Raw genomic sequence first — 23588 nt, 5'->3', positions numbered from 1 at the left:
CTGCATCGTGAGGATGTCTCTGGCAAGAAGTTTGGAGACGTCGCATCTGGGAACTAAATCTGTTTAGTTAAAGTGTTTTAGTCTTCACCTGGAAAGTTGTTCTCTAAACTGACAGTCATTTGCCTGCTTCTTTCATGGATTTATTACCAATCTGTTAAACTGGGGTTCCCATAATTTAAATCTCTAGCAGTGTTGTATTGAAGCAAATAAGGCAGAGTGGTTATTATACTGTTATGCAGGCTAACAAAAAGAAGAGATTATTTCTGAATATCACTTTGTGGCTTACCCATGTCCTCATCCCATGGATGCTCTGTTAGTTTTATCTGTGCCATTATAACAGCAGCTGCTAACTTTTGCCTGTCTGACATTGTGGTAGTAAGTTCCATCTGTTTATCTGCATTTAAAAACTGCAAATCTGCTTCAGATGCTTTGCTGACACCTTCCTGTGTTCTCAAACTAATGTGTAATTCCCACAGATAGTATGACTTGTGTGTGAATTTTGTGGGGGCTTTTTTTTTTTTTTTTTTTTTTTTAAATTTCCAGAATGTAAGCCTTCCTACAGTTCCCCTTCTGCTGCACTCCAGGTCCGTCCTGTGCCCCCAGTGTTTGGAGTTTTCCTCTGCACTCTCTTATTTCTGTTGTTCCTGTCTTGCTGTGGTGATCCAAAATGAATGCAGTGTCCTGACTGTGAGACAGTGACACTTAATTGTGCACAGCTTGTACTTATCCCTGTTGTGATCCTTTTTCTTCATGCAGGCAAACCTCTTAAGCATGGCTTGACACCACTGAACACAGCAGAAGTCTGTTCTGTTCTTAGCATCTTTGTATTCCTGAAAACTCTTTCAGAATTCAGATCTTTATTATTTCTTCAAGTTCATTGTGCTCCTGCTTTGGACTTTCCTATCCCATTAGTCACCTAGTTTATTATGGGTTTTAGGACTTTTATAGTCTTTCTAAAAGGAACGTTTTTGCATGGGTTATGAACAGGATTTTGAAGCACCATTATTGTGGCTATATTCTATGTCTTTAGTTATGCTCATCTGTATCTTAATTCTTGAAAATATTCTGGTATTAGACTCTTATCTTGCTCTGTCTTTCTATTTTTGTGTTTCTTTGTTTGTTTTCATCTCCATTTTTAAATTAATTGTCCATGACAGATGTCTTATCCTTCCATGAATAAGCTTATTTTTGTGAAGGAATCTTAGACACTAATTTTTTTTCAGGTTTTTAACACTTCTTTTTATTTTCATTTCAGTCTCATTTAGAACTGATGTCTCCTTAGGAAAGTAGTAGACTATTTACAGAAATTTTTCCTAACTGTGTTTTCCTTAAGCTGAGTTTTCAGACTTCTGGAGTTTTTCCAAGACCTATTAGTCTCCCTTTCCTTCTCTTGCATCTTGATGAATGTATCAAATCTAGTTAATATGTTTTATGAACTAATATATACAAATTATTCAGGAGGCAGCAAGAGTTGAGCTCTGATTTGTGACTTCTTAGAGTAATCTCTTCTAAGAAGTTTTGCTGCGTTGCGTCAAGAAAAGTACTTTTGCTGAAGTATTTTTCTCATCTGATGGTGGTTTATTTCCCAGTTAAATTTATCTGTTCACCTCCAGGTCTCAGTTCCTCCTGGAGCTTTGGATTGCTGGGTGTTTTTGAGTTGCTTGGAAGTCTTACAGAGAATTGAAGGCTGCTGTGATAGGGCTCAGATAGATGCAAATGTTTCCCACACTGTTGGCCTGTGGAGCTATGCCACGGAGAAGGTGAGTGATTGAAATAGAATATTTGTTCCCTGGTACAGATTTTGTCCTTTTTATTGTGGAATTTAATACTGGGGTCTGTACATTGTCTTGAGTCTAGTCTAGGTGAGACATCCACGTTTATATTCACCTTTTCCTCTGTCATTTGGAGTTTGAAAATTACAAGGGTTTGTCCTCCTCTTTTTCTGTCCTCTCCTTTCCTCATCACTAATGTGATCATTAATCACTAGTTTGATTAAACTCTAGAGTGAGGTCAGTCCATGTTGACTGAGAGGAAGAGCATGTGAATTACAGATATAGCAGAAAAAATTCCCAGATTTGGATGCATTTACCATTAAAAATAGAGATTACAGCAGTCTGTTTACACAGGTCATTTTTTCTCCAGCATGTTAGTACAGCAGCAATACACCCCTACCTTCATTGAAGGTGTTACCCTTGGTGGCTTGTGAAAGAGACAAATAATTTCCATTTTTTCAGTTTCCAGCCTTTGCCCTAAATGTTCTCAAGTGACCTTTTCAGTTTGGTTGAACTGCTTCCCTAATTTTTCAAGTTCCACTTACTCTGTTTCTATGAAAGAGGTGATGTTTGAAATTGCTACTGCTTTCCACAGTTGAAAATTATTTTAGAAAGAACTGCAGAAACTCTTGAAATAGTCTACCGTGGTATTTGTGGATGTTTTTGAAGACCAACATATTTGGAAGATTCACCTTCATGTTTGCATAGCCTGTAGAATATTTGCTGTTTATTTTAATCATAGTTTGCTCATGTTTCAGTAGACTTAATAATCCTCTAATTGAGCCTTTGAGGTCCTTGTTTTATTACAAAAGCAGGGAAATAAGTTTCACCTTGAAGAGTTACTGTCAAAAAAGTAAAGAGGGGGGTGGAGATCAGAATAAAGGAAGCAAAGAATTGTTTAAAAAGGAAATTGGTGCATCAGCTTCTTCCCATGCTCCTTAGATGTTTCTATGGAAGTTAAGTTCCAACACTGAGCTGGAAATGTTCTTCCCTTCCATCATCTTTCAAACACAAAGGGAAGAATTTTAGGATAATGAGCAGCAGTAAGGTGGAACTGACTGACTGAAGAAATGTAGCAACTAGTGACAAAATTAAGTGGAGTTTAAAATAAATTTTTAAAAAAAGTTTAATATCCATCCCCATTTTTAGTGGTGTGGAGTAATGTGACAAGCTGTGACCTTTATTCTTTTGTGGGCTTACCTTAATATTTATATTGAGTTTTCTAAGTAAATCAACCAAATGGCCGATAGATAAGAGCTTCTTTAAGGCAATATTCTGGGTGTTGAGCCGCCAGCTGCTGTCCAGAAGGGGCTTTATGGTAGTTAACTGTATTAACCCTGTTTGCTGTGCTCATCTCTTTTTCAGGAAGGTTTTCACCTGAATACAATACTTTAGGTGAATTTGCAAGCTGCCCAACCACTGTACTGCAGACTTGCCTGCTTTTCTTGATTATGCAGTTTTCAAAAATACAGACAGCTATTAGAAATAATCTTTGGTCATAACTGCTGAGCATCTCAAGCTTTGTTTGGGTTTGTGTTGAAAGCCAGAAGGATTTACACAGATTAGGTGTTGTGCACGTAGGGATCTGTGTGTGTAGGCACATGTTCCAATATTTGAGTCAGTAACCTACGTGCAGTTTAATTCCTTAAGAAGTTACTTTGTACTGTGAGAATAACAGTTAATTTTGAGATCCTAGAAGCAGCATAATATGAAAGCAATGAAAATGGAACGATGTAATAGAACAAGAGGAGTTTGGTAATGATTTTATAGCCTATTGAAAGCAAGCATCTGCCTTCTCTTACAGTTGAAATCTCTGGGTTACCTGTGTGGACTTGTGTCAGAGAAGGGACCCAATTCAGAAGACCTTAACAGGACCGTGGATCTGTTAGCAGGGCTGGGAGCAGAACGCCCTGAGACAGGTACTCCCAGGAATGGTGGAATTAATTCCTTCCAGTAGCTGACACTGTCTGAAAGGCTTAGCATAGAAGTACATCAGTAATAAGAATTTTCAATATCCTTACATATACACACATTGATAGAACTTTATCTCTTACAAGTTCTTTCAGTGTTTGTTTAGTATTTCAGATTATTAATGCATCTCCTTGCTTGCAAGGATAAGTTTTTCCATCGATGCTCCCCTTATCAGCATTTAGGTCAATGGTCTTGAACAGCACTGGATTTCAGTGCAGTTCCTAATGCGTTCAGACGAGTATGTAAAATAAAATTATTGGAAAAACAAATGGAGCATCCTTGATTGTGTGCAGATAGATAACCTGCACCTGAAGCTATAAAGTTAGTTTTTAGTTTTCTCTCCACTTTCTACTGGAGAAAAAGCAGGGAGGGATTGTGGAGGGATGCTGTTCTGAGAATGTGTTTGTAAGTGACACCTCTTGTCCTGCTGTTTTCCAAAGCCAATGCATCGCAGAGCCCTTACAAGAAACTCAAAGAGGCCTTATCATCTGTAGAAGCTTTTGAAAAACACTACTTAGTAAGTATGAATTTTGCTTATTTATATTATGTTTGTGTGTTTACACTGTAGATTAAATAGGGCCAAAGTTTCAAACCTGAGAAGATACATTGAGAACATAAATCTGTTATTTCCATATTTTGGTATCAAAGGTTATTTCTTGCACACTGAGCACAGCAAGGCTGATTTGTTTAACAGCTGGAACCTTGTAGGGGCCCCAAGTGTCAAACATTTGCATTAACTTTAATATTTACAGTTATGAGCTGGAGGTTATTATCTGTGGGTATGTATAATTAGAGATTAGAAAAGCCAATGTCATGGCTGTCATGTTCTGCTATCCCAAATTCAGAATTAACTGACTCTTTCTCAGAAGAATATTGATGTGTGAATTCAGCTTCCTTTTAAATGGTTTAGGCTTGCATTTTGCAATGAGTATTACATGATTAAAGTTATACTTTAATCATGTTGAATTTTTTTTTTTTATATATATAAACTGTGGGACATCTGTGGGTAATAGGATTGTACCTGGCACAGACTGATGCACAGTGAGGATTCTATTATTGTGCATCTTTATTTCCTGAGAGAAATTCCTCTACTGAGTAACCATTGTAATGATTTCAGGGTTTTTTTTTGTTTTGCTGGTTTTGTTTTTGAAATAGAAGACTGTTAAATAAAATAAAAAAATCTTGACTGTCACAAGAATGTGTTTGATTTTTGAGGGCTTGGTTTGACAGTTTTTGTTGGTTGTTTTCTTTTTTTTCCCCCTTAAATAATTTTCCTTTAAAATTTGCCATATTTGCATATGTCCAATAAGGCTTTCTGGAGAAAACTTGAAGGAAAATGGAATACTGTTTTTGAAACATGAAAACCATGTGATGCTCAATTATACATAGTTTTATCAAAAGAATAAATCTCAAAACATTTTGTCTGAAGATACTGGGTTTCATTTTTGTTCTTCATTTATTTATAGGGTTAGTTATGTAGCTGGATCAGAATTAAAATCTTAAAGAGTTGCCAGCTTCTCTTACCTGATCAATTCCAACTTGCACCTGAAGATCTCTGCTAAGCTCAGCAGTAACTTCCTAAATTTAAGAAACTAAGTGGGATTTATAGTGTTTGCCAGAGGAATTGCCATTTCTCTTTGCATTTATGACTGCACTTTTATGGAAGGAAATTCAGATGTCAGATACACTCTAAAAGATGGGTTTTTGTGTAATTATCATGTAAATATGTACATTGTATGTATACCCATATTTAATCTTGTTCTGTATTCAGTGGACAAGAACACAGAATTAGTTAAAACTTACAGATGCACCTAGGAGAATTTATTTGCATTTAAAAAAAAAAATCTTCTCAGTTTGAGGTCATTCCCCTTTATCCTGCGACAATGTGATGTATTTTTTTATATTTTAACATATCTGGCCAGAGATTATTATGGGCTTTGGAAAGAAGTTGGGTGGTTGAACACAGTGTGTGTGTGTGTTGTAACTGCTAATTTTGTGCAGCTGTTATTAAAGCTTAGGGCAAGGGGAGGGAGGTGACACTTAGACACTGTGGCTGCATTGGAGATTAAACTTAAAGATGAAGGATAAACTTCAATTTGGGAATGCAAGCAAAATTCCTTTAAGGCACTCTTGTGAAAATAATTATTCTGATTATAACTTAGCATTCACAGATACGGGATATGACCAGCTGCAGGAGGAGTGAAGGTGACCTTACAATTGCTGTGTATTTTGTGCTGGGCGCAAATCTGACTCATTCTGGGCATTTTGTTACAGTAACTTAGTCACTGGCTATGAGTTTGTGTGAAATAAACATACAGATGCCAAAAATACATAAAGCTTATAATGGTTTCTTTTCTTTTAAACAGGATCTGTCCCATGCCACCATTGAAATGTACACAAATATTGGAAGAATTCGCTCAGCTAAGCTTGTGGGAAAGGACTTGGCAGAGTTTTATATGTAAATGACTTTTTTAAATATCTTAAATGCATTGCCTTTGAAAAGTTTCAATATTATCCCTGAGGAAGATACCCTGTAATTAAACAGGAATTTTAAAAAGTATTTTTTAAAATGTAAATAAACCCTATTTCAGGCTGTATTTCAGAAAAAAAAAAAAAAGAAAAAAGAAAACTAGCAATCTCTATTATCAAACCTGAATTCTCACCTCATGATTTTACTCTTGCCTTTAACTGTCCTATGTTCTTTAGCTTGATCCTTTCTTCTTCTGGGGAGAAAAGGGTGGGAAAGATAACTGTAAACTTTGAAACAAGTCAGAAGCCTCCTTAGGAAGCAGGCTATAGTAAATGCAGTTGTTATCTTTACTTATATGGGCTGCATCTATCTAAAAAAAAAGCCAGAAAACATGACTTTGGAGAGTAATCCATTTCATATTTGAGGTTATCATTGCAAAGTGGTTGTTTCCCCTCCTGTGAAAGAGTAGTTTTATTCCTGATTTCCAAATACATTTTTTGTTTTCATTCCTGCTGCTCAAATCCACTGAGATAACCGCCTGCATTTTTCAGTGTCATTTTGTTTTTCTTATTTAAAAGAATTTGGGAGTCATAAGTGGGTTTTTTTGGAAAATATGTTGGGGCATGCTTCCCACTGATATTCACTTAATCAATCTGATCTCTACGTTGCAACAGATTCTCCTAAATTAACTTAAATTAACTTAAATAGGTTTAAAGACTGCCATGGAACTGCTGTGTGGTGATAAAACTTTCATTGAAGTATTATTCTGCTTTAAAATTGTTGTGTAAGCAAATTTTTAGTTGACTGTCAGAAGCTTTAGGTGGCTTTTGTTTTATTTGTGGGAGGTCCCTTCACATCATTTGCTCTGACTTGGGATAGATCTGCATATGGAGCTTTTCATTGACATGGAATAATGACATTAATTGCAGTTCTACTTGCTTAAGTGGATTGCAATAAAGGAAGGCCCATATATTGATCTGTTACCAGAAAATTCAAGATCATAACTGTTCGCTGCAGTTTGTCCTGCATTTACTTGCAGTGTTCCTCCCCCATCAGCACTTTGAGAAAGGATGTAGAGAGTTTTCGTGGCTGCAGAGGTTCTTATATTGCTCTGTGCTCCTTTTTTCATTTTCCAAGGAGGAAGAAAGGTCCCCAGAAGGCAGAGGTGTATCTGCAAGGAGCACTGAAAACCTACCTTGCTGAGGGCTGGGCACTGCTGGTGACACACACGAGGAAGCAGCTGGCTGAGTGTCAGAAGCAGCTTGGGCAGATAGAAAAGTATCCTCTAACAGAGCCTGAACAGTGGGGACAGGAGAAAATGATGCTTGGGATTATTCTTCTGACACGTCTCTAACTTTTATTTAACAGTAGAGGCTGCCAGACATTCTGAGTCTGAGCTGAGACAGCTGAGTTATTTGATACCATAGAGTGTATTCTGGGGGTTGTTCTGTTGTGCTGATTTTTTGTTGGTTTGAGTGCTTTTAGAACGAGACACACGTTATACATGCCAGCCTCCTTTGCAAATTCTCACATCACTTTTAAATGCTCTTAAATTCTTCTGCTCCAGTGCCAATGCTCATAAGGAATCTGAGCCAGTAATGTTGCATTCTTAGCTGAATATTCAATTGATCATTTAAATCCTCAGCACTTAAAAGAATGTCTTATCACTTAGTTATGGTAAATGATGCTGTAACAGCTGGCAGATTCTCAGCCAGGTAAATGGGAATAAAATAAAATACCCCACATTATTTAGTGCTAAATGTTGGCCAGTGTGATGCAAGACACTGTGCCTTTAACTTGCACACTGCGTGGATTTCTGTCAAATAATGAATTTTCTATGCTCATGAATCTTTTTAGATGAGGCAAGATTGCACTGGTTAATAATGGATCATATTTTTAGTAGGTCTGCTACAGAAGTATTGAGATTCTGCAATACTCTCAGATGATGGGAAATCTTCCATTGTTTCTTTTCTAGTGAAAGAATGCAGTGATAATAACAGCAGGTCTTGTCTCTATAGATCAGAAAAGCAGTACTTGAATGTCTTGTTTTCAGTCAAATTTCTAATTGTTGTGGGTTTCTACCTCCTGTTTCCTTAACTTCATTAGTTATCTCCAAACAAGCAGCCTTTTAGCTGGTGATAATCATTTAACAGAAGAGGAACGCAAAAAATTTTGCCAAGAAATATTAGATTTTACCAATCAGCAAGCAGAGAACCAAGGTAAGTCTGGGTCTTAAGCTACTCCAGTCTGGTTGTTCCCTACAGGTGGATGGGGAGGCTTTTTCTGATTGGGTTCATTATTTTGTGTAGAATTTGTGAACTTGTGTTTTCCAAAACATTTATAAATCCACACTAATTAAGAATAGTTAATGATGAAAGGGTAATTAACATTTTCCTCCTGAATACTGCAAAGTCTTTGTTTTCCTTCAGTGACGTTTCTCTGCTTTAACAGCCCATAATTTATTGTGTGTTGGGTTTTTTTCAATTCCTAACCTTTTTGTCTCACTGCTGGCATGCAAGTGGCAGCTCTGTGATGGTACATCCTGGATTTTGTTGTTAGATCTGTGCCCATCCACTTGCAGCTTATTATTTTGTCCATCCCATTTCCTCTCTTTATTCTTCATGCTGCTTCAGTAATACCTTCTTGTCAGATATTAATCATAATTCAAATTCCTATGGAATACATCCTGTAGATCCAAAACACTCTTGTTTTTATGCAGAGTTTTTTTCTTAATGATTAGATGTACCTAAAGTAATATGTTACTTTAGACTTGATTTTTAATTAATTTTAGGTACTGCCTTAGGGTTGTTTTTGAGATGTGGAAAAGAGAATGAAAACTTCTTGCACAGCAGAGCTGCTGGCTCAAGGCACCACCCTGATTATTAGTTTCTTAAACTTGTACAAGCTCGGAGAAGTTGGTCACAAAATGCTACTGTGTTTGTAGTATGATATGTAGTAGATATGTTTAACTTCTGCTTGGACAGTCTCTCTTAATTCAGTTGTTTTTAATAGCCTGGAAATGGAAATTGTAGTCTAAGTAACTGTTGGAAAATAAATCTCAGCATCTTTTAACTCTCATGCAAGGTGAAAAATTGGAAAGCATTGATTTGTTGTGAAATGTTGAATTGTTGAAAAGTTGTTGATCCATTTAACTCTAGGGCTTGAATTTTTAAGAGAAAAATTTTGCTCATCTCCCGCAGCACCGGAGAATAATGAAATCCCTGTTCTTATCTTTCCAGGTCAAAAGGTTATATTGCCTATGCACTCCTTTGCCCAGCTGAAAACGCTGCATTTCGACCCTCCAAACGCTGTGGTCCACGTGGGTGGAAAGTTGTCCATCGAGCTGACTTTGCTGAGCCAAATGCCCATCCCCGTCCACGTGGACCAGGTCGCCATCCACGTTCACTTCAGCGTGGAGAAGAACAGCTACAGGAAAACAGCCGAGTGGCTCACCAAGCACAAAGCTTCCAACGGCGTCGTCACCTTCCCCAGTGAAATCACGGGCTTGCCTTCCTCGAGGAACAGCCTGCCAGCGCTGGAGCTGTGTGAAATGTACGAGCGGAGCCCCTCGGACAACTCGCTGAACACGGCAGGAATCATCTGCAGGAACGCGCACATGCTGCTGCGCAGGCAGGAGAGCAGCAGCTCCCTGGACGTGCCCTCGGGGCTCACTTTGGAAGACGGGGCTCACGTCTTGAAGTGCAACAACTTGACTCTGGAGCCGGGGGACAATAAAATAACGTTCAGTATTCAGGTATGTTTTTGTAGCTGGGTGATTGTGGCACTCGTGACGGAAAAACCAGAAGTGCTGGCTGAGGGAGGGCGTTGTGCTGGTGAGTGGTGCCTGTGCCGCTTCCCGTTGCACTTGGATCATCCGTTCCCCTTGCAGCTTTTTGTTCCTCTTGTGCCATCGTTGAAAGGATGCTGTTGTGTTTATGCTGAAACCTACAGATGACTCTTCTACCTGAAATCATTTCAGTCAGCCTTCCTAAACGTCAACGTTTGGACTCTTGCTGGCAAAAATTAAATGGATAAATTCATATGCGATATAATTACTGCTCATGAAGTCTGCCTGTGCTGTTGAGGTCGTTCAGGATAACGTCTAAAAGCTTTGATGTGAATTCTTTTTCTAGCCCTTCAGTAAATGATTGTGTGGTTGAATTTGGTTGACAGCCTCTTCTTCTCTGCAGAGTGTTGGTAGAACAGTTTTTGCCTTGAGGGATGTAGTAAACCTGCCTGCAAGAAGTACAGATCAGCTACAAGTATTTGAATTTAGAAGATGTTAGAATTAAGATTGTCCCCATTAGTCATCATCTAACTTGCCTATCTCACTAGTTATCATCTGTGGAATGGCAATACAGTCATTTGGACTACCTACTGACCTTATTTCTGAGGTCTCATCCTTTCAAAGGATTAGGACAGGTTAATGGGATTGGGACCAGAGGCCTTGGTGGCTGGAAATGCCATATTCTGTAAAATGAATTCATATGTATGTAAAACTGGATTTCAGGTGAAGGAGCATTACTAGAAGAAAGCTGTTAGGGACTGTACTGAGCAGGCATTTGGTGTTAGTGGGATCAGGATGCAATTGGAAACACCAGAAGGGATGGATGAAAAGTTAGACAGAGCTCTGCTTTGAATTTTGCCTGGTTCTGCTGTGAATCTGGTGGTCACTGGAGGATGGACAGCCATACTTTTGTAACTTTGCTGTTTTCCCAACCTTCCTTTCAAGAAAAGAATTTGGCATGGGAAGACTGCTCAGTGAGAATCCCACAATATAGTTGTTGAGGGCATGATTTACCTGTCCTTAAAGGTAAAATCTGAGCATATTACAATTTTAACAGCTTATTATTAAATAAAACAAAGAAAGCTTCTCTAGATTTGAGTTGCAACATTTACAAAATATTTACGAAAAATCCATTATCATTGTAGTAATACACTGTGTCACTTCTACTGGATTACACAGCTGGCCAGAGGATAGAAACTGCTGACAGCTTGTTTTCGGAATTTTCTTAAAGTAATACTTAATTGCACCACTTCTGCAGGAAGAGGAATGACTGTGCTTCTATGACCCAGAGGGACTTGGATCCTTTTTGTAGATCTTACACTGATGGTTAGCATTATTTATGCTGACAGCAATCTTCCAATTTTTTCCAAGCCTTAAATGAGATCAGAAAGCATTGTCTAAATTCTTTAGACCAGTATTCCCATACCATGTTAAGATTTAAAGTATGTGCATGTTAAGTATTACTTTACTCATGCTTTTCTGGTTTTTAGGGCTAAAATGTAGTGACTTTAATGTTAGAATACATAATACTGAATTTTAGTCTGGGTTTGCCATGTAAATAACTGCACGAGGTTTGACTCTTCAGTTGCTACAGCTTTTCTCCATAAGTTGTAGATTTATTTAATTATACCCAGCATTAGTATTTATGTATTACACTCGGAAAATGTCACATGAAAAAATGAAAACACTTCCCATTCCATAGCAGTCCCTAAGAGTAAATAGAATCAAGAATAAACATAATAGAAGGTGTTAGAGATTTGCTTTTGTTTTCAATCTTATCAAGAAACATCCAGAATCCCATTACTCAGGTAATGGGGAAGAGTTGGAAATTAAATATTAATGTGTTACTTTCTTGTAAACATTGACTCAGGGTGTGTGGTAGGGAGTGTGTGAAATCAATAGCTGGGGCTGAAAGCTGTGCCTTATATAAATGGTGTAGGATTTTATTACTGTCTTTATGAATTAGCCAAATAAGCACAGGTGTTTAGGTTTAGGTACTTAATAATGTTTTTTCATGGGTGTTGCACTTCAAGGGGGAACCAACTGACAAACAAGGCAAAATACACCCCAAATAACAAATTGACAGCTTGCTACATTAGTTATCCTTATTAGTAGTACGTGTTAATTGTGATGTTTTCTCCTGAATCAGCACTCTAGAGTTTCTGTCTTAGTGGGCAAAAGGTGCTCCTTTGTGCAAATCTTGCCTTTTACACAGAAAACTGAGTTTTCTCAAATATGCAGTTTTAATTTACAAACCCGAAGCACCTAATAAAAATGAGATGGAAACGTGCTGTTCTTTAGCAGAGGGCTTGTTCTAGAAGTATTTTCTTAAACCATCCAAATGTTTTTCTTCCAAGGCCAAAGAACCTGGGACATACACGCTCAGGCAGCTGTGCACTTCAGTGGGGAAGGTGCAGTTTGTCCTTCTGCACATCTACCCCATCGTGCAGTACGACGTGTACTCCCAGGAGCCCCAGCTCAAAGTGGAGCCCATGACTGGTAGGTGCAGTGGCTGTGCTCAAGCTGCTTTGGTGATTCCTCTTGTGCTCCTGTGGGTCTAGAGAAAGTGTTTCATGGCTTCAGTATTACTCAGTTTGCTTTACTCTGCACTGTGAGTCTGAAATGCCGCCTTGCTTTTCAAATTATCCATTGTAATGTCCTGCCAGTGATGGCCGGTTTTGAACATCTGATTCCAGTGCTTGGCTCTGGACACATGGTGTCACTTTTGGACATTGAGTTGAACATGGGGTGTCACTGAAATATCAGGTGTGATTTGAGCTGCCACACTGATTAGAAGTGAATATTTGCATTTGTAATTGACTGAGCTCCTTATTGGTTGTGATCCCAGGATCAGTTAGGCTGGAAAAGACCTCTGGGATCGGGTCCAACCTATGGCTAAACACCACCTTGTCCTCCAGACCATGGCACTGAGTGCCAAATCCAGTCTTCCCTTCAAACACCTCCAGGGATAGTGACCACCTCCCTGGCAGCCTGTTCCAATGTGTGTTCTCCCTCTCTGTGAAGAAATTCCCCCTAACTTAATGCTAGAGTCCCTTTGATATTTACAAGAAATAAGTAAGAAATGGGATTCTCTATTAGAAAGGGTAATATAAACTTATTAAAAATGAATACTGAATGCATCCATTGGTTTCAGGGACAGCTGAAGTTGCTTTTTAGAGTGTATAAGTGGAAGTTAATAGTGATTTGTTTTCAGGCTATTGAGTGTGGCAGGTAATACCAATTTTGTGCTGGCATTCCAGGTTGCAGTGTGTGGCAAAGGAAGGACAGGCATATTGGGCATAAATAAAATTAGAGACCCCTATGAAACTTATAGCTGTGATTCTGTGTGCACACAGGCATTCTTGTTGTGCCAAGCACGTGGGTATGACTGGAATCACGGGTGCAAAAATATAGAGCTGTCTGCAACCTGGAGAGCTTTAAAAGCTTAGTTAATTCTTTGTGGTTATTGTATTTCACTAAAATCTGTGCTAGAGAGACAGCTCATCTAAGCCATCCAAGATGCAGTGGGTTTGGGCTCTCAGGTGGAAGTAAGTGGTTTCCCCACAAGTTGTATCTGAGCTGGGTTTAATGCGTCCCGTAACACCAAAACCACACACTTGTAAGTTACCCCAGTGCGTGACCACCTGTCTGCTAACAAGCCTTTGTGCATTGTAACCATGTGCTGGAATCTGTTAACAATTCCTGCTCTGTCCTTCAGAGAGCCTTTTGGCTGGCATTCCCCAGAAGGTGAAGTTCACAGTGACCACTGGTCACTACACCATGAAGAGCGGGGACACTCTGCAGCTGAGCAACGCCGACGCCATGCCCATCCTGTACCACCCCGAGAGCAAGGCTGTGATCTACTCCAACACCAGGGGTAAGCCAGGAACTGAAAATGAATAATCTTTAAAAGGCTGGAAAGTTCAGTCATGCTGAACTTACAGTGTTAAGAACACTGACAATGTTCGTCAGTAGTCATTATTAAGAACAGTTTTATTAAGAACAATTAACAACAGCTGAATATTTCAGTGCAAGAAAGGTCTTGAATTTTCACCCTCAGAGTAGTAGTATGAACTTTGACAAACACAACAATTTTATTTCCACTGCTGAAATCCAGAAGGCATGTGAAACTGCTGCATATGTGTGTGTCCAAGGTTGCTTGAAGTGACATTATGGGACTTAATAAGGTGCTTTCACTTTGTAAAAACTTGAATAAGTGTCATGTGATGGGCTAAAGCAGCTCTTTAGCTGGTTTGAAGTTTGTTGTTAAATTGCCCTCTCAGTTCTTTCCTGAACATTAGAAGGAGCCTTGTATTACATGGAATGTGGTGGTTACCTTCCTGCAGTTAAAGAAGGATAGAGTATTACTCCTGGGAAGTTAAATATTGAACATGTGCAGATTAGAGCTGGTTTGAAGAAGTTACCGTGCAGGTTTTTTAACATGGTTTCTCATTGCTGTTTTTGCAAACATTGCTGGGAAGTGGTTATGGCACCACACTTTTTTCTACGATTTTCTTTTTTTCTCACTCTACACATCTGTAGAAAAGATCTCGGAGTCATCACTAAGGATTCAGTCTTCTGAGAAGATCACAAGCATCAGCTTGCCAGTGGCTCCTGCTTATCATGTGATTGAATTTGAACTAGAAGTCATGTATTTGCCATCAGCCACGGAATCTGCAGTGGAGAAGGAAAATACTACAAATAAAGAAAATCACAGAAAAAACAAAGAGAAGCAGAAACAGGACAACTGCATGGCTACTGTTGACCAAAAAGTAAGATGTAGCTTGGCTTTTTTATTATGAAATGTGTTTGATCACAGGGGTAAACGCTTCACAAAATAGAAGCAGTGGTGAGGGGGATCTTGCTGGTTTGGAAGTTACTTTCCTTCAAAAGACATATATGCAAAAATCACACTGAATGTTAAAATGTAAAGAAGTTGTAAATACAAGCAGAAATATGCACTGTGGTTAATAAATTGTCAACTGTTCCCTTGGCTAAAACAATAACTTTGAGTGTTTTAGCAGAGTTTATAAAGCATGGAGGGTACCTGTGTCTTTGTGAAAGGTACCATGGTGGTCTTTTAATTCCAGCTTCTGATTCATAGGAAAGATGAAGTCAAGTGTGCTGCTTCAAATTGAAACAAATGTACATTAAATGCATTTTAAAAAATATTTTGAGCTTGTATTTAATATATTAAATTATTAAAAAGACATTTAATTAATAGATCTTATAGCTGTTTATTTGATACTGACCTTTACCAGGATTTTGTACTAAGATGTCATTGGGATCCTTTTATCTTTTCTTTCTTCTATTCCCCTTCCTTTATTTATAGTCTTTAGAACTGGGTATGTCAGTTCTTAGAGGAAAAGCTGCTTTGAGATTTCATATCCCAATCACAGGCAAACAAAAACCTCTATTTTTTCAGATTAGTTTTTACATACTGAGTTTTTTAAAAAAAATTACTTCTTCTCCTGGATGCAGTAGATATAGACACTTGATGAGAAAGGTTTCACTTGGAAAGGAGAAGAAAAGCAAAATCATTGTTCCAAAGACCATTGCAAATAAGAATTGTCTTCCCTTTTTCCTTTAGGTGACCATTGATTGTCCTTGGTCAATTTACTCCACTATTATTGCATTAACATTCTGCATACCTTTTAATGCCAAGCATTCCTTGTTGTCAGCTGGCAAACGGTAATGTACTCATTATTTATTTATTGTTCTTTCTTCTTACAAAGTGTGGAGCTGGGGTTTCATAATTCAAAATTATAGCAGCCTCTTTTTTTTAACCTATAAGCTGGGCTTTTACTATCTTCCCCCTGGAAGCTTGTGCATTTCCTCTCGTGTTCTTTCATGACAACAAAACAAATTTGTGGGTTGGGAAATAAGCCCACAGGATGAACCCAGTTATCTGTTTCTGTGTAGTTCTTTGGTTTTGTTTAATATAAAAGAGGATGTTTTACAGCCTTGTTTTATGGACATGGACTCTTCCATTGTAACTCTTCAGCTTTCATTGAAAAAACTGTGTCACATTTTTCAGGAAATATGTGCAAGTCTGCATACAGAATTTGTCAGAACTCTGTTTCCAGCTTTCAGACTACAGCCTAAAAAATTCTGCTGAGTGCACAGATTTGCAGCTGGTACCTCTCAACCCTGCATCTCAACAGGTAAAATTCACTTGCTGGTTTATTCAATTTATTCATCTTATGGTTACAGTTTGTCATTGGGTTTTTAGGAAAAAAAAAAAAAAAAAATCACGTAGAGACAGTTTTCCAGTTAAATACAGCTGTAAACCAGTTCAGTTGCAGAACAGTTTCTTACCACAGACCATAGAATGGTTTGGGTTGGAAGGGGATTTGAAGATGATCAAGTTCCAATCCCCTGCCCTGGGCAGGGACACCTTCCACTAGACCAGGATGCTCAGAGCTCCATCCAGCCTGGCCTTGAACACTTCCAGGATGGGGCATCCACAAGTTCCCTGGGCAACCCTGGAGTTTTTTTCAGCCTTGTCTGAACATACTAAATTGTTCATCCTCGGTGCCTAGAAAAAGTGTATAAGAATGTACTAATAATTTTATTAAATTTGACTTTTGTTTAAGGTATTTTTGAATATGAAATTGAATTTCACTGAATGTGTGGTGTTTCCTTTCGAAACATTTGATTCTGACAGTGAAATAGATCCTTCCTTTCAAAAAGACGTGTGTTGTGAAAAAGATTCACTGTTAGTCATTTTGTGACATATTTCCCTAATGATTTATTGAGTTTGTTTCTCTAAACTGTACCAATGTCAGAACAGACAAACATATGCATGTGTGCATTTCCCCTTCTTTCCCAGAGGAAGGAAGCAGCTAACACTCTAAACATTCTCTTTCAGGTCGTGTACAGTAAGCAATCAATATTCTTTGTATGGGAATTGAAGTGGACAAAAGAGCTTCCTCTCTCCTTGCAGTGCCTGTTTTCAGTCAGCTTTTGTCCAGCTACCTCTGAAGAACAGTCTCTTACCTTGAAGCCGTTCACTTACAAATTCCAAGTGGAAAATTTTTTTGTAAGTACTCCTCTAAGTATAGGGTAGCATATCTTAATATGCTACCCTATGAATATGGTTTCCTAATAAGTGAAAAGGGAAAATCAAGAAATAGCTTAGAAATAATCTGTTTATATCAAGAGGTTGACTCCTACCTAGAATCATTGGAAAGTCCCTTTGTGAGTGACAGAACTGCAGCCTGATGTGATGGAGTGGAATCATATCCTTGCCAGAGAAATGTGGTGAGGGCCATAACACTTGTGCTTAATCCTGTTCCATTTTTGCACTGTTTTCACCTCCTGGGTTGGTGCCATGGAGATTGTCTGCAGCTTACTGAGCTGCTTTTTCCCTGCTGGCTTAAGATGGTGCTCTCCAAAGTAAATTGCAATTTCCAAAATACCTTTGCTATTGAAAGCATCTGAGTAGTTTTTTGCAGTGCTTGAAATGAGCTCCTCTGATGAAATATTTAGGGTTTTCTTGGCCATTATCTGAAATGTTTCTTCTTCCCCTTTATGGACAAACTTTTTAGTCCTTTGATCAGTTAGGAGACTCATAGGCTAGGTAGAATTCCTTTAATAGGAAGTTATATCAACATTATTTACTCTCATCTCTAAACTCAGTGTGACTCTATGTGATGCTTGGGTAAAAAGCATCATCATGAGAGGATTCTTGTTTTTTAAATCCTTCTGTCTGTTTTCCATCTGCTTGTTGCAAACTGACATTGAGCAACATTTCAGGTGTTTGTTTGCCTACTGGTGTGTAACAAGCATTTTTGGCACCTATATCAGCACCTTTCTGGAGTTTTTAAAACTACCTGTGTGATACAATGGGGGTTTTCTGGTAGAAATTTAATTTTGTTTGGATTAAAAATGAGTTTTTTGATGTGGGCACTGTTATTCCAGGGATTATGACAGGAAGAGGGATGAAGTAGTTCTGTATTACTTAGAACCTGAGTGATGTGTCTGTAAAGAGAGGAGCTAAGAAACTAATAAAATAGTTTAAATAGTAAGATTGGTGTCCATTTAGGAGCATTGAAAGGCTGTGTTGAAGTACAAGAAGTGAAGGAAAAATTGACATTTTCACTGCTGGTATCAAAAATAGATTGAATCAAATTTGATTTGATCTAGTGGAAAGTGTCCCTGCCCATGGCAGGTGGGTTGCAATTAGATGATCTTTAAGGTCCCTACTATTGCACAGCATTTCAGGATTCCATGTTCTATGGTTTTCTTAAACTGAACAAGATAATGAAGTGAGCATTACTTATTAAGTGATTCTTGCATTAAGATTTAACAGGATGTGTCTGTTACATGTAAAATTGGTACTGTACCCAGTGTCCAGTTCAATTTAGACACAAATAAAACACCTGTTTTTTCTTGATAACAGCACTGTTTTCTTCCTGACAGACATTGTACCATGTGAAAAGTGAAATCTTCCCACCCTTGGATGCAGAGTACTGTAAAACAGGCTCACTCTGCTCCTTAGAGGTGTCCATCACCCGGCTTGTTGAGCTCTCCGAGGTTGACAGAGATGAAGCATTGACAGAATCAGATGGATACTGCACAACAAAACTTATGTATGAAGGTAAGAGTATTTCTCTTAAGCATTTTGATAAATTTCCTCCTAATTTTTTCTTGAGAAGGACATCTGCCAGACTTGCTATGGCATAAATTCCTTTATTGTGGGTACAGCTGCTTAGTAAAGCGGTTTTCATTTTGCTAGGCTGGGAATATTTTATTTTCTCCTCATTAATCTGCCTTCCTATAGAATAGAAATGTTCTTCAAACTGGATGGATACATGCTTGAGGCCCAACTATGGTCCTTTCTCTGTAGAGCTCTTTTCTTACCTTTTCTTCACACATAAAAGCTGTTGGGCTTTTAGATGTTGCTAAAATGCAGATTTTCAAAGTGCTCTCAAACTGTCCTGGGGGTTCTCCATTTTCCACAGAAGATCTTTATAGTGTTTTCTCTTTAATCTTGCAGTTGTTGACAACAGTAGTAACTGGGCAGTCTGTGGAAAAAGCTCTGGAGTGATTTCTATGCCCGTAGCACCTCGAGCAACTCACAAAGTCCACATGGAAGTGATGCCACTGTTTGCTGGCCATCTGCCTTTCCCTGATGTCAGATTGTTTAAATACCTCCCTCACCATTCTGCTCACTCCATGCAGCTCGATGCTGGTAAGGCCTTTTTGACCACGTGGCTATTTACAGAAATCACTCTGCTTTTCCTGTGTTCTTGTGTAAAGAGAAAAGCAAAGCAAGAAATACACTCACAAAATATGGACTTGGTCATATATGGACCAGGTACTCAGGGGTGTCTTTGCTACCTTCTCTCACAGTCCTAAATTGAAACTTGCTCTAATGGGAACTTTGAATTTGGGTTGCCACCTGAATCTCTCAGGAGAAATAAAAAATGTGTTGTAATCTTATATTTCCTTTGAAGATTAGTATGCAAGTCAGTTGTCACTGGATTTATAATCAAGTGAAAACTGTTTGATAACCCTCTCATCCTGCAGTTCCATTTTCTCTAAATTGTGTGTGTCTTCATTAGCTTTGAAATTTTTTCCCAGTTTTCAAGGGAATGAATGTGAAATAAAAGAACTGCTGAAAATTTGGGGCATTAGAGCCCATGCAGAGTTCAAATTACCATGTTCACCTAGAGTATTTAACTGTACTGATGAATAGTCCCAGAGCTGCAGTGAGAATTCCCTCATAGAAGCAACATAGCTTTTATCAATGGAGCTGCTGCTGTGCATCCTTCTAGCTTGTGACAGATGTGAGGTTATGCTGTTGAAGTTTTGAAACCAATATAATTCACTCTGTTACATCTGGTATACAGCGTGCACAGACTGTTACCTCAGCAGAGATGATCAGTAACTGTGAACGTGTGTTAATCCGATTGTCCGAGCTCTGAAATGACCTTCTAGAGTTAATCGGTGGAATAAAACTAATTTTCTTCTTGTTTTGTTTTCAAACAGATAGCTGGATTGAGAACGACAGCCTGTCTGTGGACAAGAACGTGGATGAGCAGGCTGACAGCAGCAGCATCAGGAGCAGGGGGAGCCTGCATTCCACAGCCAGCGGGGAGCACAAGGGTCTGCCCATGCCCCGGCTCCAGCCCTTCTCCCCGGGCCAGGTCTTCAACAGCAGCACGGGGATGCAAATCCTTGTCATTCCCAGCAAGGACGACCACGTTCTGGAGGTCAATGTCACGTGACAGCTCGGAGTGGCGACCAGGAGCCCGTCAGGAACTGGATATGAAAGCACTTTATGGGATAATGACCTGCTCAGACTTCGTTGCAACATTAACTCCAAGGAGACCTGTGGCACTCGGCGTGTACTGGCCGTGGAAGCACCAGACAATTGGATCAATTTCAATGTACAGTGAGGCTTGTGTCAGCTAGTTTCTATTGCCACTTTAGTATGTTTTGTGTCAGCTATTGGGTTTTCTCCCTGCAGTCACATCCCTGCATCACAACAACCGACACAGGGCAACAAAAAAGCAAAAAATCCAAATCTTTGGACCACTTCTTTGTTTTTGTCCGGCAGCTGAGAGATTTGTTTCATGCTTCCTACACATTTTAGAATGTAGAGTTGGATGATGTAATTATCCAAGTCTTGAATTTTTACGTAATAATTTACAAGCTTTTCCACACATGTGCCAGAAACATAACAGAGCGTACAACAACGCATTCACTGGTGTAACAGTTGCTTTTCTGGTTCGGTTTTATTTTGTTTGTTTGTTTGTTTGATCATTGTTAATTCCTGCCATTGCAATTTTATATTAAACTTCCATCATTTGCATACTTAGATGCATGGAAGAGCTACTGCTATAAACAATCTTAACTGAACAAAATTCCTTAATTTTCTGAGGCTTTCTCCTTCACAGAGTAGACACTGTGATGTCACATATATGATTTTTTTTTTGGTTTTTTTTGGGGGTGGGCTTTGGGTTATCCTCTGGCATATTTCTTACCAAAGAAAGATATCGATAGAATTTAATAATAAATTATTTGGCTTATTGAGTTCCCAGATTGATTTCTTTTATTACCATTTCCAAGTGGCTTGGTTTGCTGCCCCAATTTTTAAGTTGGGGCAAAAATTTCAGTATGATGTGATACTTGAACAGTCAACCTTTCATCATAAAGGCTTAGTGTAATTATTACTGATTAGAGGCCAGACTTGTTCATTCATGATGAAAGAAGGAGGTTGGTTTGATACAGGAAAGCTTGCAGATGTAGAATAATCGTGAAGCAAAGTTAAAACATGTAACTTAAAGAATTTCATTATTTATATCTGAAATGTAAATACAAAAAATGTAAAAAAAAAAAAAAAAGTGTAATTTTTGTGAATGTTGCAAATTCACCTGTGACTGGAAAAATTACAACTTCTTCTGATGTCCTGCTTCTGATATTGAAACTTGTGCATTTAATGTGAGAATGACCTTTTCTACTTGCAGATCTATAATGGTGCATTGTCAACAGACTCCACAGAGGAAACAGTCCCACATCAAATGCTTGTCAGCAAAACTAAAGCGAGGGGCTGCTCATTAGACAAATTCATTATTATTATTTTCTTTTCTTCTGCTAAACCACAAAGGGGAAATAAAAACAACCCCTCTTTCCAAAAAGAACCACAAGTAAGTTGAAAAATGAATAGACACGCTGCACTGGTCTAAACATTTTACTTTTATTTTTTATTTAAAAACTCTAAATAGATGTATAAAGTAGACCTGCTGGCTGAAAATGTTCTTATTATGCATCTTCTTTCTGTGAAGGAATGCCCTTTCTCTGTGGAAATCATACCATTTTGTTTTGGATAAAACCCAAAGCATCATTTAGTGCGAATGACTGCTGGGATTCTTTGACTGGAAAAGGTAACAAGTTAGTGACTTTGACACTGCAGGTATTATTAATTCCATTTTCATGGTTTGCTATTAAATCATTTTTCACATTGTTCTGTAATATACCGTTAGATTAAACACATTGTACTAAGATTGTTTAATGAAATTGTAAGCGTTACAGTTCTAAATATACATGTTTTAAAAAGAAATCAACTTCTCCACTGCTCTGAGTTCTCTTTGGTCTGGAGGAGTGATTGTTTCATCTGTTTTAACCAAAGCTACTTTTGTCTGCAAAAATCAGATTTTTTACCTGGTGTGCAATTACACACTCAAGAGAGAAGTTGATTATTTATTTATTTCAGAGTTGCACAAGCCTGGAGGCTCCACAGTACTCCACAAATCCAGCACACCCCTCCTGCTGTTATTTATACACAGAAATTTGGTGTTGGCAACCTCCCAGGTACAGGCCCTCTAATAATAATTCCCACACAAGTTGTGTAATCCCAGCTGATTTCTGTGCATCCTCCAGGGAAGGGTCTTCACCTGGGCAGGGTCTTTTTGCCCTGTAGGTCTGACTTTTAGTATTATAATGGAGATAGTTCTGTTACAGGATACCTGAACTCGAGTCTTTTGTCATGTTAGCAACATACACGTAAGACATACATTCATATCTTGATTTACTGCATCCTTAAAGCTTGTTAGTTCCAGGATATCCATAACTCAGGGATGCTGCTCTCTGTACCACCAATTAATTCTCCTCCCTTGCTCTGAGTAGGCTTGAAAGTATACAAAGACCATCAAATAACATCCTGACTTAAGTTAATTTTGATGTTTTCCACATTTTGCAACACTGCTTTAACACCTGTGAGTGATTATCCAAGGATGCAGCTGAAGGAGCACAGACAGTAAGGATTTAGTGGATTGCTGTGCCTCAAACACCAGTAACCAAAGGGGAAATACAAAGGGCAGCATCTTTCTGGTGCCTGTTGTATCTGTTCAGGTCCGTGGTGGCCACACAACCCCCAGTGTGGGTGCAAAAGTGGAGTCACGGAGCAGGCAAGACCAAGAGAGGGGGATTGAGACCACCCAGGACCCCAAAGCAGCCCGTGACACCTTTTGGAGCTCTCCCTCAGCAGGTGCTGCATGCTCCAGTCTTGAATCAGACATGAAGAATTCCCTTCCTGGGGAGGCAGCTGGGTGTTCCAATGCTAATCTGAATGTATATAACCCGAGGAACTTTTTGTCCCGTGGGCTCCCAGCCCCAAAGGATCGAGACTGTTGACCATCTCTTTGAGCAAGGGACATCGAAATGACAACACTCAAATCTCATCACTAGCTCCATGGGTGCTGTTATGTTTCTGCTATCTACTACTGGTTCCTTCCCTTTTTTTCATTATGTATTTTCTTTATGATATTTTTACACTTTTATTGAAAAGAATCAAACTGGCCACCAACATCCTTTCCACTGCAATTAAACTGCTTTAAAATAAACCTCCCACATCTATACACTGGGCAATCAGTGGTGTTCAACTCTAATTATAGAATGACAGAATTGTCAGGGTTGGAGGGACCTCTGGAGATCACCCAGTCCAACCCCCTGCCAAGGCAGGGCCACCCAGAGCAGTGACACAGAGCACATCCAGGTGGGTCTGGAATGTCTCCAGAGAGGGAACTCTGTGTCCTCCCTGGGCAGATGTTCCAGAGCTCTGCCACATCCACGTAAAGAA

The 23588-nt window shown here is 38.8% G+C and overlaps 1 protein-coding gene across 1 annotated transcript in view; it reads left to right on the top strand.

Moving 5' to 3' along the window:
• The window catches only part of TRAPPC10 (trafficking protein particle complex subunit 10), a 38530-nt gene extending 16456 nt beyond the window's left edge, over positions 1-22074 (top strand). The window contains exons 8-23 of the mRNA XM_040055737.2: positions 1614-1760; positions 3577-3691; positions 4184-4260; positions 6110-6201; positions 7351-7491; positions 8320-8432; positions 9453-9967; positions 12358-12499; positions 13719-13877; positions 14543-14772; positions 15591-15691; positions 16038-16164; positions 16872-17042; positions 18425-18602; positions 19002-19196; positions 19997-22074. Of these exons, the coding sequence (XP_039911671.1) occupies positions 1614-1760; positions 3577-3691; positions 4184-4260; positions 6110-6201; positions 7351-7491; positions 8320-8432; positions 9453-9967; positions 12358-12499; positions 13719-13877; positions 14543-14772; positions 15591-15691; positions 16038-16164; positions 16872-17042; positions 18425-18602; positions 19002-19196; positions 19997-20235 (2742 nt within the window). The 3' untranslated portion in view covers positions 20236-22074. The remainder of the gene's footprint in view (positions 1-1613; positions 1761-3576; positions 3692-4183; positions 4261-6109; positions 6202-7350; positions 7492-8319; positions 8433-9452; positions 9968-12357; positions 12500-13718; positions 13878-14542; positions 14773-15590; positions 15692-16037; positions 16165-16871; positions 17043-18424; positions 18603-19001; positions 19197-19996) is intronic.
• Positions 22075-23588: the final 1514 nt, after the last annotated feature.

Source organism: Hirundo rustica, chromosome 2 (assembly GCF_015227805.2).
Source record: "Hirundo rustica isolate bHirRus1 chromosome 2, bHirRus1.pri.v3, whole genome shotgun sequence".
Lineage (NCBI taxonomy): Eukaryota > Metazoa > Chordata > Aves > Passeriformes > Hirundinidae > Hirundo > Hirundo rustica.
Note: the sequence above shows the minus strand (reverse complement) of the source record. Positions and strands in the feature narration are given on the sequence as shown.